The 18,032-nt window shown below is 43.3% G+C and overlaps 1 protein-coding gene across 1 annotated transcript in view; it reads left to right on the forward strand.

Moving 5' to 3' along the window:
* The first annotated feature begins 237 nt into the window (after window positions 1-237).
* LOC126291473 (serine/threonine-protein phosphatase 6 regulatory ankyrin repeat subunit C-like) overlaps window positions 238-18,032 on the forward strand; it is a 44,713-nt gene continuing 26,918 nt past the window's right edge. Inside the window, exons 1-2 of the mRNA XM_049984983.1 lie at window positions 238-333; window positions 9,804-10,608. Coding sequence (XP_049840940.1) covers window positions 238-333; window positions 9,804-10,608 — 901 coding nt within the window. The remainder of the gene's footprint in view (window positions 334-9,803; window positions 10,609-18,032) is intronic.

Below are 18,032 nucleotides of genomic sequence, written 5' to 3' on the forward strand. Positions count from 1 at the left end.
TTCAAATGGCTCTGAGCACTATGGGACTCAACTGCTGTGGTCATCAGTCCCCTAGAACTTAGAACTACTTAAACCTAGCTAACCAAAGGACATCACACACATCCATGCCCGAGGCAGGATTCTAACCTGCGACCGTAGCGGTGTCGCGGTCCCAGACTGTAGCGCCTAGAACCACTCGGCCACCCCGACCTGAATAAACTCAGTTAGGCTGGTGGAACTGTAAGAGGAAATGTCAGTATGGAGTTTGTGCGGCTTGAGGAAAGGGAAAACTACAATTCCGAAGGTCTTCCACGCTTCAGGATAGTAACATGTGGTGACAACCGTGTTGAAATGGTGAGTAAAAACGAGAAGCAGTGTTCTTTTGGGTGGGCGGGCGTGACCGGGGGAGGTGATGCGAATTTTGTCAAATATTTGTTGACGTGTGCTGTGATTGGTTTATTTAATTCTATTTGTGGTATGACGACGCATCCGCTCTTTAGGTCTTTCATCTGTAATAACGTGTCTCCATCAAATGAGCTTAAGTACATGTAGATCGTGAAAGGGCATACATTACACATACTCTTACCATTGTTAACATATTTACCATGGGCCGCACCAAATCGCTTTTTGTGTACGATCTAAACATGAGAACTAAGATAGTTGGGGAGAAAACACATTTACAGAATTTCTGAGTACGTTGAAAAATCGAGCAACACAATCACCTGATTAAAGAATGGAATGGGAAACTTGTTTATTGTGGTGTGCCACCGTAGTATGTAAGTTATCTACCCAAAAGACAGAATATCTTGGATGGTCATAAAAACATGGTATCAATAATTTGATGTATTTGATCTGAAATCTCACTTTATACTTGAATACATGATATGCACAAATCACATACAGCTCGAACCAACAGAACAACTTAAAGAACAAATCGCAAAAAATAAAAAAATGTATGTTTTGGAGTACCTGCCACTTATTACCCATCATTACTTCTATAAACATCTAATGGTGTGAAAAATATTATGAAAATGTAAGTCACTGATGTTGATGTATCCATGCAGCTCCATGGCTCTTACAATATTTGGCTACAAAGGCTAATTGGTTACTTTTGATAAAACTGGTTACACAGTATTCGTGATGATTTACTAAATTAAGGTTAAAAACTGTGTAAGAATCCACATTACGCTCCCTCGTTTTCATATGAAACAATGATAATGGAATAAGCACAATTTATATTATTAAAACAGGATACCACGCTCTACTACAGACTTGTGTTTCATGTGTGTCAGTCAGTTTAAGGCAGTTGAATAATTTATGCATTATATGCGCCTTATTGCAATATGACATGTCACACATTCCATGTCTTCAATAAATAAAAACTTTTCTGAAACAGATCAACTGTGCAATATATTTTATGCACATATGTATCGACACATTTATGTGATATTACATATAACATCATCCTGGATATAAAGTATGTCTGTATGAGATTGTCTGTATACATATTCTTACATCTTACAAGATTGTATTTCAGTATATTTCACTATATATCAGCTTAAGACAAGTTGTGCTCTACGGCATATACAAATGTTCAAGACCCATGAACAGCAACAACAGTATGTTGTTTAACGTAAGATAGATACATGGTATGAAAGTGGCTCTGCTAACGGGTTAATGAGAGGGCAAGGGGGGGGGGGGGGCAGGGATGCCTTTACCAGCTAGCACATAATATTGAATGGAAATTATCTAAAAATCTCCTATTTCTTAAATGTGTCTGATCATTTAGTAATTCGTCCATGTGGTTTCTGAGGTGCAGTTCTGTGACCATTTCTGGTCCAAAACTATTAATGGTAACCACTTCTCGCGAGATAGCTAGTTCTTTTCTTTCTGTTCAATTGATGTTGCAAGTCTTTTGCCATCTCTGATAATGGAATAACAACACCATTAATAAAATTTAAAGTTCCTGCTTATTGTCCTGTTCCTTTATTACTTGCTCAAATAGAGACTGAATAAATACAAGCCGGGCAATAATCCTGTCTCACTCCCTTCTCGACCACAGTTTCCCTTTAATATCTTTCGACTCCTACACTTGCAGTCTGTTTTCTGTACAAGTTTTAAGTATCCTTCCACTCCCTATATTTTATCCCTGCCATCTTCAAAATTTCAGACAGTGTATTCCAGTCAGTACTGTCAAGAACTTTCATTATATCTAAGATTGCAATAAACCTAGGTTTGCCTTTCTTCAGACTGTCTTATGGGTCATATGGTCATTGTAGGCTTCTGCATTTCTCTGGAACAAAACTTATGTTCCCTGATGTCAGCTATAACAGTTTCTCTGTTCTTCTGTAAATTATCCGTGTCAGTATTTAGCAAGTGTGCTTCTGTAGCGTTCATACCATTTAGCCCCTGCCTTCTTTGGAATTGGAATTATTACATTCACATAGAAGTCTGGGGGAATCTCGTCTTGTTGTCTCTGTAGAGCTGTACCACGGGAAGCAAGGGGAGAATGTTAGTTGGTGGCCAGTATCCTCGATCTATAACACCAACTGCAAGCAATTAATGACTGGGTTCATTATTCATAAACAAAGAGCTACTTAATTATAAGTTTCCATGTGTTGTGGTGCAAGCTCTCTTCCGTATAGTCCACATAGTCTCAATGCTGTTGAAGTAAAAGTCCGCTATGTTCACTATAAGGCTGACGTGTGCTGCCTGTCTCTGTGCTGGAGGCGAAGTCTGGGGCTCCACCTCGGTGACACACTGGAACTCCACGGCATACAGGCTCGAACTGACTGGCTAAACTGGACCTCCGGTCCGCTACAGCGATCCTAAATACCGGCGGCTCAGAGGGTGTTGGCGGTCCGTTTCCAGCGAGTCTTGCCGTGGACTCTATCGATACTTTCGTAACCTCTATGCTGCATGGTGTGCTGACGACAGCGTACGGCAACATACATATATTTTGAACAGCAAGTGGATTAGTTTCGTAAGTTCGGCTTCGTCAACTTTAGGTGTCTTACGTCTTTATCTGCTCTGTAAGTTTCTCCTCGCAGTATCATTTCTACAATCTCATGCTCATCTATTCCCATTTTCCTTTCTGTAATATCAGCTTTATGTTCGATTCCTTTGCATAGCCTTTTTCTATATTCGTTCCACTTGCAGCCTTTTCTTTGCTTAGTACTGGCTTGCCATCAGAACTCCTAATATTCATAATGATATTTCTCTTTTCTTCAAAAGCCTGATTTTCCTACGAGTAACACCTTTGTCCTGTAGTCGTGGTTGTTTCTACAAATTTGCGTTTCTTCTCCATCAATTCCTGGTTCGCCATTAAGCATTTTCTCTCAGTTTCAGTTTTTAGATGTCTGTATTTCCGTTTTCTTGCTTCATTTACAGGGTATTTTTACTTCCTTCTGTTATCAAATAAGTTCAGTATCTTTGTGCTATCCAACAATTTCTACTAGACTTCATCTTTTTTTCTATTTGATCCTCTTCTGCCTTCATCATTTCAACACCCAAAGCTATGCATTTGTATTCTGGTGTATTCCTCTCAGTTGTTTCCACCAGTCGTTAACTAATGATACCTCATCTACATCTACATCTACATCTACATGACTACTCTGCAATTCACATTTAAGTGCTTGGCAGAGGGTTCATCTAACCACAATCATACTATCTCTCTACTATTCCACTCCCGAACAGCGAGCGAGAAAAACGAACACCTAAACCTTTCTGTTCGAGCTCTGATTTCTCTTATTTTATTTTGATGATCATTCCTACCTATGTAGGTTGGGCTCAACAAAATATTTTCGCATTCGGAAGAGAAAGTTGGTGACTGAAATTTCGTAAAAAGGTCTCGCCGCGACGAAAAACGTCTATGCTGTAATGACTTCCATCCCAACTCGTGTATCATATCTGCCACACTCTCTCCCCTATAACGCGATAATACAAAACGAGCTGCCCTTTTTTGCGCCCTTACGATGTCCTCCGTCAATCCCACCTGGTAAGGATCCCACACCGCGCAGCAATATTCTAACAGAGGACGAACGAGTGTAGTGTAAGCTGTCTCTTTAGTGGACTTGTTGCATCTTCTAAGTGTCCTGCCAATGAAACGCAACCTTTGGCTCGCCTTCCCGACAATATTATCTATGTGGTCCTTCCAACTGAACTTGTTCGTAATTTTAACACCTAGGTACTCAGTTGAATTGACAGCCTTGAGAATTGTACTATTTATCGAGTAATCGAATTCCAACGGATTTCTTTTGGAACTCATGTGGATCATCTCACACTTTTCGTTATTTAGCGTCAACTGCCACCTGACACACCATACAGCAATCTTTTCTAAATCGCTTTGCAGCTGATACTGGTCTTCGGATGACCTTACTAGACGGTAAATTACAGCATCATCTGCGAACAGTCTAAGAGAACTGCTCAGGTTGTCATCCAGGTCATTTATATAGATCAGGAACAGTAGAGGTCCCAGGACGCTTCCCTGGGGAACACCTGATATCACTTCAGTTTTACTCGATGATTTGCCGTCTATTACTACGAACTGCCACCTTCCTGACAGGAAATCAGAAGTTATCAGAAGTCTTGTTCTTTCAAATTATTAATTATTACATCTCATTAATTTCTTATGTTTGTACAATTTCTTTAGTTTTCATCTGCAATCCATATCCAATAAAGTATAATCCATAACAGCCTCTGAAAATTTGTGTAGTTCAAATTTGATCTCGAAATCTCTGTCTTCCCATTATGTAACCTACCTGAAACATTGCAGTGACTTCAGGTCTCTTCCACATGTACAACCTTATTTGACGATACTTAAATCTAATGTTAGCAATTACGTTAAGTTCTGATAGACTGCTTCTCCTTTCATTCCTCTCCAGCAACATATGCCCCCTACAATTTTTAGTACTTTTCCTTTCCCTACTATGAACTCCATTCCCTAATCCAAACAAAATTTTCATCTTCCTTAAGTACCTGAATAATTTCTTTTAACTAGCCACATACTCATCCAGTTTCTTCATCAAGCATATAAACTTATACTACTGTGGTGCGCGTTATTTTTGTATCTCTCTTAGCTACAGTAATGTGTACAGTATCATAACTCGCCTTTTCTAATAATAGGAGCATTTATACAATGACTTACCTGCATCACGGATATTTATCACTTTCGAATGACGTTGAACAGACATGCACCCAGCACTTACTATTAAATTTGTACTTAGCTGATTCTTTTGTTTTGGCGTCGTTGTCTCTTCTCAGGGGTATAATAATATCCATAGGTTTCACTTGCATGAAGAAGGCGTTCTATTTCCAGGACAATAAAGTGTGAAATTTCTCTAGCAATCAAATAAAAACAGTTTCTTAATCATATATTTTGCATACTTAATTTCCCAGATTACTGATCGCAATAATAATAGAACTTCCACGTTCATGTTATTTTTAAGTGCTCACGTGAGCTACAATTTCAAGTGAGTCCGACAAATGAAAATGACAGCTATAGAGATCAAATTTTAAATAGTTTCTGCTTTATTTACTGGTGTTGAAGATTTCATATTATGTTTTAGGCTTGATTACACGACAGTGTGCTGTTCATCCTAGTTCATCCACACTCCAGATTTCTTATTCGTTAGGCGACCTACTCCTGCATTATCCCTATTTGATTTTTCGTTGATATACAGATCTGACCAGAAGTCCTGTTCTTTTTGCCACTGAACTTTACCAATTTGGTCAGCATATTTGTCTTTTTATATTCTGCAACCTACCTAGCCAACTAACATAATATTACATACATGCCCTGACCTCCAGAATGCCAGTTGTGTTATTCCCAACGATATCATCCTCTTGCTCAACGACAAATTTGATTAAATTTAGGGGATACGCTTCAACCCTGTCTCACTATGTACTCGGTTGTCGACTCACTTTCATGTACTTTGACATTATAACAGAAGACAGCTTCTCTTTGTAGTCACCAGTATTTTGACTGTTTCAGTGCCACATATCACGAATTGTTCTTTGTGCCACCCCCTTCATCTTAGAGCAGCACTTGCACTCTATATCCTTATTATTTGTCTGGTGTATTCCAATCTCCATCTTCCCCTGCAGTTATTATTCTCTACAACACTCGCACTCGGGAGGATGACTGTTCAGATCTGCATCCTGCTTTTGCGTCATTTCCCTAGATCACTTAAGACAAATGCTGGGATGGTTTCTTTACAGGGACACATCCGATTTCCTTCTCCATCCTTCCTTGATAGGAGCTTGTTCTCTGTCTCAGATGTGCTCATTGTCAATTGGACACTAAACACCAATCCTCCATCCTTTACTTTCTACAGCTCTCTCTGTAAAACTCTCTCTACACATAACGTTTTTTTCCTCTTTTTTTTCATCAGTCTTCTGACTGGTCTGATGCGGCCCGCCACGAGTTTCTCTCCTACAACAGCCTCTTCACCTAGAGTAGCGCTTGCAACGTATGTCCTTAGTTATTTGCTTGATGTATTCCAGTCCTTGTCTTCCTCTATAAGTTTTTACTTTCTGCAGCTCCACCCAGTAATATGGAAGTTATTCCCTGATGTCTTAACAGGTGTCCTTGCATCCTGTCCCGTCTTTTTCTCAGTGTTTTCCATACATTCCTTTCCCTGCCGATTTCCTGAAGAACCTCCTCATTTCTTACCTTATCAGGTCAGCTAATTCTCAACATTCTTGTGTAGCACTACATCTCAGACACTTTGATTCTCATCTTTTCCAGTTTTCCCAAAGTCCATGTTTCACTACCTCACATTCTTATGCTCCAAAGTACACTCTCAGAAATTTCTTTCTCAAATTAAGGCCTATTTTTGATACTAATAGACTTGCTCAATCCATCATGGGTTAATTTGCTTCCTAGGTATCAGAATTTATTTACTTCATCTACTTCGTGTTCACCAATCACGATATTACATTTCTCGCTGTTCTCATTTCTGCTACTTCTCATTACTTTCGCCTTTCTTCGATTTACTGTCCATCAATATTCTGAACTCATTAGGCTGTTCATTCCCTTAAGCAGATATTGTAATTCTTCTTCCGTTCCACTAAGGACAGCAATCTCATCACTCATATCCTTTCATCTTGATTTTAAGTCCACTCTTACATCTTTCTTTTATTTCCAACCTTGCTTCTTCGATGTACAGACTGAACAGTAGGGACAAAAGAAAATATACCACTTGGCTCTTGTACATAATATATAGTAATCCGTCTTTCCCTGTATCCTACCCATATTTTTCTAAGAATTTCGAACATCTTGCACCATGTGACACTGTCGAACACTTTTTCCAGATCGATATATCCTACGAGCGTATCTTGAATTTTATTCAGTCCTGCTTCCATTACGTCAGAACTGTCTCTCTGGTGCCTTCACATTTCCTGAAACCGAACTGATAGTCATTTAACACATCCTTTATGTTCTTTTCAATTCTTCTGCATATTATTCTTGTCAGCACCTTCAATGCATGAGCTGTTAAGCTGACTGTTCTGTAGCTCTCACATTTATCGTCTCTTGCAATCTTAGGAATTGTGTAGATCACGTCTTCTTGTTGCCACTTTCACTAAAGGATTTTAAGAATTCTGATGGAATGTTATATATCCCTACTGCCTTGTTCGATCTTAAGTCTTCCAAAACTCATTTAAATTCTGATTCTAATACATGATCACCCCCTCTATTCTGTATCGATTCCTGTTTCTTCTTCTATTATCAGACAAGGCTTCCCCCTCAGAGAAGCCACCAATGTACTCTTTCCACCTATGCACTTTCTTCTCTCATTTAACATTGGAATTCGCATTACACTCTTACCACCCTTGCTTTCAGTTTCGCCACAGGTTGTCTTGACTTTTCCATATGGTGAGTCAGCCCTTCTGACAGTCACATCTTTTTCGATTTTCTCACATTTTTCCTGCAGTCGTTTCGCCTTTCCTTCTCTGCACTTCCTGTTTATTTCAGTCCTGAGTGACTTGTATTTCTGTATTCCTGAAATTTCCTAAACATTTTTGTACTTCCTTCTTTCACTGATCTTCTGTTAGCCATGGTTTCTTCACAGTTACCTTCTTTGTACCTAAGTTTTTCTTTATAACGTCTATGATTGCCCTTTATAAAGGTTTACCCTTCCTTTCAAATGAACCACCTCCTGAGCTATTCATTATCACAGTATCTGTGCCCTCAGGGAACTTGAAGCACATCTCTTTGTTCCTTGGTACTTCTGTATACCACTTCTTTGAGTATTGATTCTTCCTGACCAATGTCTTAAACTTCAACCCAATCTTCAACACTACTAAATTGTGACCTGAGTCTTTATCTGCTCCTGGGTGCGCCTTACAATCCAGAGTCTGATATCAGGAATCAGTGTCTGATCAATATCTAATCTAACTGAAATGTTCCCTTATCTCTTGGCCTTTCCCAAGCACACCTCCTGCTGCTGCAACTCTTGAACCGAGTACTCGCTATTATAAGCTGAAATTTATTACATAATTCAATTAGTGTTTCTCCTCTCTCATTCTTACTACAGAGCTCGTTTTCTCATATAATCCTTTCTTCTACTCCTTCCCCTACAACCGCATTCCAGTCCGCCATGAATATTAGATTTTCATCTACCTTTACAAACTGAATTACCTGTTCAGTATCCTCATATACTTTCTGTATCTCTTCATTTTTGACTTGTGACGTCAGCATGTATAGCTGAAGTATCGTTGTCAGTGTTAGTTCGCTGTCAATTCTGATGAGAACAATCCTATGGCCGGCCGTTGTGGCTGAGCGGTTCTAGGCGCTTCAGTCTGGAACCGCGCGACCGCTTCTGTCGCACGTTCGAATCCTGCTTCGGGTATGGATGTGTGTGGTAACTTCAGGTTAGTTAGGTTTGTTAGGTTTAAGTAGTTCTAAGTTCTAGTGGTCTGATGACCTCAGATGTTAAGTCCCATAGTGCTCAGAGCCATTTGAACCAACCCTATTCCAGAAGTGTTCGTGGTAACACACTCTCTGCGCTGCCTTCCTATTCATAACGAATCCTACTCCTATTATATCATTTTCTGCTGCCGTTTATTTTACGCTACATTCATTTGGATGGATATCCTTGTCTTCTTTCTATTTCAAACACTTCACTTAACCCCACTATATCTAGGCTGAGTCTATGCATATCCCTTTTCAGAGTTTCTATCTTCCCTACTAGTTTCAAATTTGTGAACGTTCTCCTTTCGTTGGTTATTCAGTCTTCTTTTCATGGTCACCCTCCCGCTGACTTGGCAGTCCGATCTTGGAGATCCAAATGGGGGACTATTCTGGAATCTATTTGTCAATGGAAAGATCATCATGACACTTTTTTAATTACTGCCCAATGTCCTGTGGATATACATATGTGTCTTAACTGCAGTTGTTTCCATTGTATCCTCATTTTGTTGAACATCGCTGATTCTTTCGCCTGTAAGAGTAGTTTTCCCTCTCCAAAGGCAAGACAGAACCCCGAACCTCTGTCCCCAAAAAAAGGGCTCAAATGGCTCTGAGCACTATGGGACTTAACTTCTGAGGTCATCAGTCCCCTAGAACTTAGAACTACTTGAACCTAACGAACCTAGGGACATCACACACATCCATGCCTGAGGCAGGATTCGAACCTGGGACCGTAGCGGTCGCGCGGTTCCAGACTGTAGCGCCTAGAACCGCTCGGCCACACCGGCCGGCGTTGGTAAGGTTAGAACACGAGACTAAGGACGTTTTCATCACCAATCAAAGACGATTCCTCTAGAGCTCAGGGGCACGATTACAGATAACTACAATGCCAATATTTTTCTTTGTTCTTCAGGGTGTCAGAGCTCAGAGCAACAGCATGGGTTCATGGTTGCACAAAGCAGCAGAGAGCGGGGACATGATAGAACTGCAGGGATTGCTGGATGCGAGCGTGGACGTGAACCACCGAGACGAGTACAGGCAGACTGCTCTCCACAAAGCTGCAGGGAGAGACCACGAGCAGGTCGTCGCGCAGCTACTGAGGGCTGGTGCTGATCCCAGTCCCCGTGACAACTGGGGGAGGACGCCACTGCACCTGGCAGCCAGGGAGGTCCACGAGCGCGCTCTCGGGTTCCTGCTCAGGGCAGCCCACCGACAGCTGGGGGAGGACTCCTCTGCACCTGGCTGCGAAGGAAGGGCGCGAGCTCGCTGTCATGTGGCTCCTCGTCCTGGGGCAAACTCTGGTGCTGCGGACAACTGGGGCAGGACGGCGCTGCACCTGGCGGCCAAGGAGGGCCACGCGACGACGGTGAAATGCCTCCTAGAGGTGGACGCCGACCCCAGCGCCCGAGACGGCTGGCAGCGGACTCCCCTCCACCTGGCGGCCAAGAACGGGCACGTGGAGTGCGGCGGTCGCCTGCTGGCTGCAGGGGCTGGCCTCAGAGTCAGTGACAACTGGGGGAGGACCCCTCTCCACCTGGCTGCGAGGGAAGGCGCCGATCGGAGCGTCCAGTGGCTGATCCGGTACGGTGCCGTTGTCGACGCGAGGGACGACTGGGAGCGGACGCCGCTTCATCTGGCAGTCAGAAACAGGAGAGAGGCAGCTGCCGTGTACCTCGTGCGCAGGGGAGCTGATCGTAGATTGCAGGACAGGTGGCAGAGTACACCTGAGGACTTGGCCAACGGAGATGAAACCTTTGCTCATACACTCCTGGAAATGGAAAAAAGAACACTTTGACACCGGTGTGTCAGACCCACCATACTTGCTCCGGACACTGCGAGAGTGCTGTACAAGCAATGACCACACGCACGGCACAGCGGACACACCAGGAACCGCGGTGTTGGCCGTCGAATGGCGCTAGCTGCGCAGCATTTGTGCACCGCCGCCGTCAGTGTCAGCCAGTTTGCCGTGGCATACGGAGCTCCATCGCAGTCTTTAACACTGGTAGCATGCCGCGACAGCGTGGACGTGAAACGTATGTGCAGTTGACGGACTTTGAGCGAGGGCGTATACTGGGCATGCGGGAGGCCGGGTGGACGTACCGCCGAATTGCTCAACACGTGGGGCGTGAGGTCTCCACAGTACATCGATGTTGTCGCCAGTGGTCGGCGGTAGGTGCGCGTGCCTGTCGACCTGGGACCGGACCGCAGCGACGCACGGATGCACGCCAAGACCATAGGATCCTACACAGTGCCGTAGGGGACCGCACCGCCACTTCCCAGCAAATTAGGGACACTGTTGCTCCTGGGGTATCGGCGAGGACCATTCGCAACCGTCTCTATGAAGCTGGGCTACGGTCCCGCACACCCTTAGGCCGTCTTCCGCTCACGCCGCAACATCGTGCAGCCCGCCTCCAGTGGTGTCGCGAAAGGCGTGAATGGAGGGACGAATGGAGACGTGTCGTCTTCAGCGATGAGAGTCGCTTCTGCCTTGGTGCCAATGATGGTCGTATGCGTGTTTGGCGCCGTGCAGGTGAGCGCCACAATCAGGACTGCATACGACCGAGGCACACAGGGCCAACACCCGGCATCATGGTGTGGGGAGCGATCTCCTACACTGGCCGTACACCTCTGGTGATCGTCGACGGGACACTGAATAGTGCACGGTACATCCAAACCGTCATCGAACCCATCGTTCTACCATTCCTAGACCGGCAAAGGAACTTGCTGTTCCAACAGGACAATGCACGTCCGCATGTATCCCGTGCCACCCAACGTGCTCTAGAAGGTGTAAGTCAACTACCCTGGCCAGCAAGATCTCTGGATCTGTCCCCCATTGAGCATGTTTGGGACTGGATGAAGAGTCGTCTCACGCGGTCTGCACGTCCAGCACGAACGCTGGTCCAACTGAGGCGCCAGGTGGAAATGGCATGGCAAGCCGTTCCACAGGACTACATCCAGCATCTCTACGATCGTCTCCATGGGAGAATAGCAGCCTGCATTGCTGCGAAAGGTGGATATACACTGTACTTGTGCCGACATTGTGCATGCTCTGTTGCCTGTGTCTATGTGCCTGTGGTTCTGTCAGTGTGATCATGTGATGTATCTGACCCCAGGAATGTGTCAATAAAGTTTCCCCTTCCTGGGACAATGAATTCACGGTGTTCTTATTTCAATTCCCAGGAGTGTATGATGGTTCACGTAGAGGAAAATGATGATATGGAATTTATGGATGGTAGGGAACATGATTTTGATGGGGAAGACCCCACTGACCCTTGTTTCAGATGATTATCAGATGCACGAGTCCCCCCCCCCCCCCCTGTAAGTGCCTGCATGAATTGATTATCTGGTGAGAAAGAAGCAAAATCGTACTAATCCCAACAGCACTTTGCATATTACAGCATTCTGATGATCAAAACAAACTCCATTTGAAAAATGAAATGTATGCTCATCCACACACAGGAAACTTCATTGCACGGAATTCATGCTGTGCAGGATTAGCCAAGCGGCCTAATGTGCTGCTGTCATGGACTGTGCGGCTGGTCCCGGCGGAGGTTCGAGTCCTCCCTCGGGCATGGGTGTGTGTGTTCGTCCTTAGGATAATTTAGGTTAAGTAGTGTCCAAGTTTAGGAACTGATGACCTTAGTAGTTATGTCCCATAAGATTTCACATACTTTTGAACATAATTCATCCAGAAATCATCATGCACGCAAAATTATTGCAGTTATGTACATAGAAAAACAAAAAATACAATAAACAGGGCGAAGTTCCTGAGTTGATGGGTTACATTTTAGATATGGTTACCAATCAAGTGACCACAATTTCTTTTTTTGCTTTGCGTTTCTTTATCTGTTTCATTGGAACCATTGACATAACTACGATGACTTCGCTTGGGTGGGAGACCTTAATTGTATTCCATGCAATAAAAGTGCTTATGCGAGGATATTTCTGGTGATGAACGCATGTTCCTTTCAAATGCAATAATTTAGAGCTTCTGCTTCATGTATATCTTCGCCTACATTTTATTTTTCAAGTTGACCTCACAGCCAATGATGGATCAACTAAGAAATAAATAAATTCTGCTTATGACTAGTTTAATGCTATGGAAAATCTAGTACAGCTGGTTGTGATGTGCCTGCTATTCCCCATCCCTTATCCTTCCTTGAGTGACGCCTTCACGTGAACATCAGTCGAAGACTTCACTAGGTATGCAAATAATCCTACTCACCATGATCATTTCATTAAGAAACTGCATGGGGCAATAGCTACCAACATGCTAGATTTTCATAAGCCAACTGACAACTCCAGGCCCAATAGTCTGTTTTGCATTCAATCGCTGAAGTGTTCAGAGCTTACTGGCTGGACAAAATCTGCCACCATGCATTTAAAAAATTTTAGGTAACCAGAAGGCAGAGTAAATATTTGTAAGGAACTACATAAAAGCAATGCAACTACAAAATCACAAATATTCTTTCACTTAAATGCTCTCCTTGTACAATTATGAAAGAACGCTACCTTTACTGCCACAATTACAAATGCTAGTACAGCGCTGGAAATGTATTTAAGTGTTCACCAGCCCCCCCCCCCTCTCCTCTATCAAAACCTCTGCTATTAAATTCCTTATTACTACATCAACCACTACACCAAAACGCCTTGCTTTTCACACATCTCCCCTTATATACTACGGACTGAATCTTTCAGTGTCTTATGTTTTTGTTGGTCAGACAGTTGCTCAGTGTCCATATTTCCACTAGCTTACTACTTCTTCCCACGCTTATCTACACTCCCACTGAACACACTCAGCAAGTGTAACTTTCTGCCTCTTCATCTCCAAATACTTTTTCCATTTCCTTCACGAGTTACCAGCTTACCAATCATACCGTGAAACCACCCTGTGGGCTGTCTCGGCATTGTTGAATACAATCTTATAGGATTGACTTACTAGTTCTCAAAACGTTTAAGAAAATTCCTTGGGAGACAAACTGATCAATCTCAAACACAATCCCCTCAATAAACAAAAGCCCTAAGTAAGTTATTGGTTTGCTTTCATAGACAATATCTGGTGTCCAACAATAAAACTATCTTCTTGTGTGATATTATTATGTAACTAGCCTGCAAGATGTACATAATTAAAAATGTAGAGCATTATGTGAAGCTAATTAAAAACAACAACAAAATATAATGAAATATATGTAAGTTATAACCAGCCTGTGCGCTTTTACTCTTTTATTAAAGTCATGTACTTTTAATGCCTCTTATTACGAGCAGTTAATCGCACCTGCTAAACTTCATGAGCTAGCTACAACCTGGAGTGGCTTTCGTATGGCCAGTCTATGGAGTCAAAAACTAATAAAATTTACACTTAGAACTGGTCTTACTTTAACGGAACACCCATATAGACGTGAACTCAATTTATACCTGTTTGGATTTTGTAAAGGCTATCGTAATTATTCCACAGCATTTAGTGCAAATTTAGGGGGGTCGTTATCTCTTGAAACAACATATGACATTTGACTTCTCACATATTACTATAGGTTTGACAACTAAATTTTCCCACTAAAACACAGTATTTACCAATGAACTAGGAAACAGTGCAAACTCGTCTTGAGTAGTTTTCCTTCTGAAAATAATTCTGCGTTCTAAACACGATATGCACTGCCGGAGGTAGAAATTATGAAAATAGTTACGATCACTGAACTTGAAACAGTTAAGTTATTTATCTGTGGATAAATGCAATTTTAGATATTAGAACCAGAATGGAGGTCACACGATATTTGACGTCTGTCTATTCAACAATCATTTCGAATAAAAATGAAATCAGGTATTTGAGACCTGGTAGTCACGGGAAGCCAGGATTCGGTTACGATTGTGGACAGGGCCATAGTCAGTTACTATTGGTTTCCCTTTTACAGTTATACACATTTATTTTAAACCAGTAATTCCAGACTCAACAATAAATAAAAAACTACACGTTATTAATGAAGGAATGAACAACGGTGTAAAATAATAGCGATTTCGGTGCGTTACAATTTAGCAATCACCAGAGAATACAGATACAACAGATAATGTTTTAAAAAGAAGCAACTGTCATCAAGGCTGATGGCCTTATAAGCCAAGAATGGCAATAAAATAAATTAAGAATCTTTGAGAACTCGCTGCAATTTACAACTTACAAATATTAAAAGATTACAGGTAAGTAGCCATAAACCAAACAGAGGGCATCAGACGCCAGACGTGGCAGGAAATAAGGTTTTAAGGCTTACTGCTAAAAATACCAATACCAAATTAGAGCTTTAAGGCAAATAACCACAATTACAGCTGAAGGCCTTACACGCCAGGAACGGCAATTATATATATAAAAAAAAATGAAACCTGATGTAGAATTCGCACGTCTTCATTTTATTACGTAAATGAACCAATGAAGTTTTATGTCAACTGCAACTTCCTTTATGGTTGATAAGTAATGTTTTAGACAGGATTTAAGCAATGTAAATATATAATCCACTCCAGAATGAGATTTTCACTCAGCAGCGGAGTGTGCACTGATATGAAACTTCCTGGCAGATTAAAACTGTGTGCCGGACCGAGACTCGGACTCCCGAGTTCGAGTCTCAGTCTAGCACACAGTTTTAATCTGCCAGGAAGTTCCATACAATCCATTCACATTAATATAAATAAAGTCTGTGTTTCACGTCAAAGAGCACTCATGATGAGGAGTCACAGCTCTAGCAGTGGAGGAGGGTATATGAAGCGTGTCAGGGGACGGGGAAGACAGTGCAGTCGTTACCTTGATGGAGAAACGAAGTGATTCATCTGATGTCAAAAGGTCGTGGTCATCATCTCAGGTGAAGAGTGGAAGTGTTTCCCAAACAGCTAAGTTTGTAAACTGTTCACATGCTGGCGTGGTGACAGTATACCGTGCATGACAAAAAAAAAAAGCCCCGAGGCAACTGTGGTACGCCCCAGGCCAAAGATGACAGGGGTGAACGACAGCTGCAGCGATGTGCACAGACGAATGGATGTGCGACTGTTGATCACGTGACCACCAAGATGAAACAAGGGGCTGCACCCTCTATTCAGCAAAAGTCGGTGCATGTGCGCCTCCACAGCAAGCACCTTGTTTACGCTCCCATGCTGACTGCTTTTTATGGACGACGAAGGCTGCAATTTACACACTGATACCACAACTCGACGTCCACTGGTGGCGATATGTGGCCTTTTCAGATGAATCACGTTTCATGCTGCATCGTGACATATGGCTGTTAGCGTGTATGGCGCGAAACGTCGCAAAGTAAACACAATGCGACAATGGTCGGAAGGGTCCACCATTTCGTGGCTGATCTCTTCATTTTGCAAGCCACAATGGATTGGCACAAATATGCATCTATGCTCGGGGAGCTCTACATGCAGTGTGCTTTTCCTCGGCACGATAGCTTCTACCAGCAGGACAATGCACAGTGTACGTGCGTAGTTTGAAGAGCACCAGCATGAGTTTATCACACTGCTGTGGCCCCAGATCAAAACCCAATCGAGAATGTGTAGGACTACCTCAATTGTGCTGTTCGCGCCAGGGATCCTCGGTAGAGACACCTGTCGCAGCTGGCCGAGGCACTGGAATCAGCACGGCTCCACACCCCTGTCGGTACCTCCCACAGCAGCACTCTCTTCCTGCACCTCTCCCAGCAGTACGTGTTACAAAATGTCGTCATTCAGGCTACTGACAGATTGTTACATTAATGTGACTGGTATGTTATAAGGTAAATGTGATTGTACGCTTCCCTGGTGTATACAGCTGGTGAAGAGTTCTCGGGCTTCCAGATGGGTGGCGGTGTCTTGAAACTGCGACGTTTCGGTGCGTGACATACTCATCATCTTCTGGCAAAGCGCCGAGACTTAGACGCAGACGCACATGACGGAGGGTTGGACCCTCAGCTGGGAGCGAAGTCTTAGTGCTTCTCCTTCTTACATGGTGTGGTGGTGTGCAGATTATATGGTGGTTATGGTTTTCGACTTGACTTTCATGCTGTGTTTATATATATATAAAGTTGAAAGAATAGTCGGAGGGATAGTAGAAGAGGCAGGAAAACGAACGGCCCAGTTGAGTGCTCGGCATGGTACTTAAATGATGACAGATTAAAGGAGAGGAGGAGGGACAGCAAGAGTTAAATGAAAGCGAAAGGCCATTATCCTGGCCTCTTCTTCGTGGCGGCGTCGGTGATGGTGGTGGCAGACAATCTTGAGGCGGTGGAGTGAGGAGGGGGGGGGGAGAAAGAAAGTGACAGATGGAGAAGTGAAAAGAGGAAGGGCCTGTCAGGATTAGGCCAGTGTTAGGGGGTGTGGGGGTGGTGGGGGTGGCATGTTGGGGGGGGGGGGCTGAATGTCATGACATGGTGAGGAGATGGATCGATGATATGAGAAACAGTAATTGGCATGAAATGAGGTGACTAGTGAATGTGGAGTCATGGGGGGCGGAAGAGAAGGTCAGGTGGCCATGCGGAGGACTTGGGTGCCCAGGAAAAGGATTAAAGGATTGGGGAGGGGCGGGTTTGCTGGTAAAAGGAAGTGGCAGCGGAGAGGATGCGGGATTGAAGGAACAGGATGTGGTGGATGCCCGTCCCCTTATACCTGCGGTGGATCCCCCCCCCCGCCAACCACCACCACCACCTGGCTGCGGGAGGCTGGATCCAGAGAAGCCCGCTGTTTATCCAGTTGTATGGGATATAAGAATCTGAAACAGAAAAAATTGTATGCACAAGTAGAAATATGCATTACTTTTCACTAGATAATAATTTTCTAAGGCAAGAAATAGCCGTTAACTAAGTTTCCTATTTTGAACAGATGTATGGACAACAAGAGTCAGAGAGACAACAGAAAAAAAAATTGAGGGAAGATAAAAGTAACTATCATTCCGTCGTTCTGTGTGGTTAGGGACATACAATTTTTACAATTTTAATTTTTTGTTCCGACAGTTCCTCTTTCTTCTGCTTTTTATTCCGTGTTCTTCAGATGAAGAATAGAGTGTATTCTAGTACCTTCCGCTGCGGAAGTCGAACACGCGGCAGAACAAATGGACGTGGTCAGCCCATAGAGGGCTCCGCCTCCGCGGCGGCTATTCCGCGCAGCAATGGCGCCACCGCTACGCCAC

Source organism: Schistocerca gregaria, chromosome 9 (genome assembly GCF_023897955.1).
Source record: "Schistocerca gregaria isolate iqSchGreg1 chromosome 9, iqSchGreg1.2, whole genome shotgun sequence".
In the NCBI taxonomy this organism is placed as follows: domain Eukaryota; kingdom Metazoa; phylum Arthropoda; class Insecta; order Orthoptera; family Acrididae; genus Schistocerca; species Schistocerca gregaria.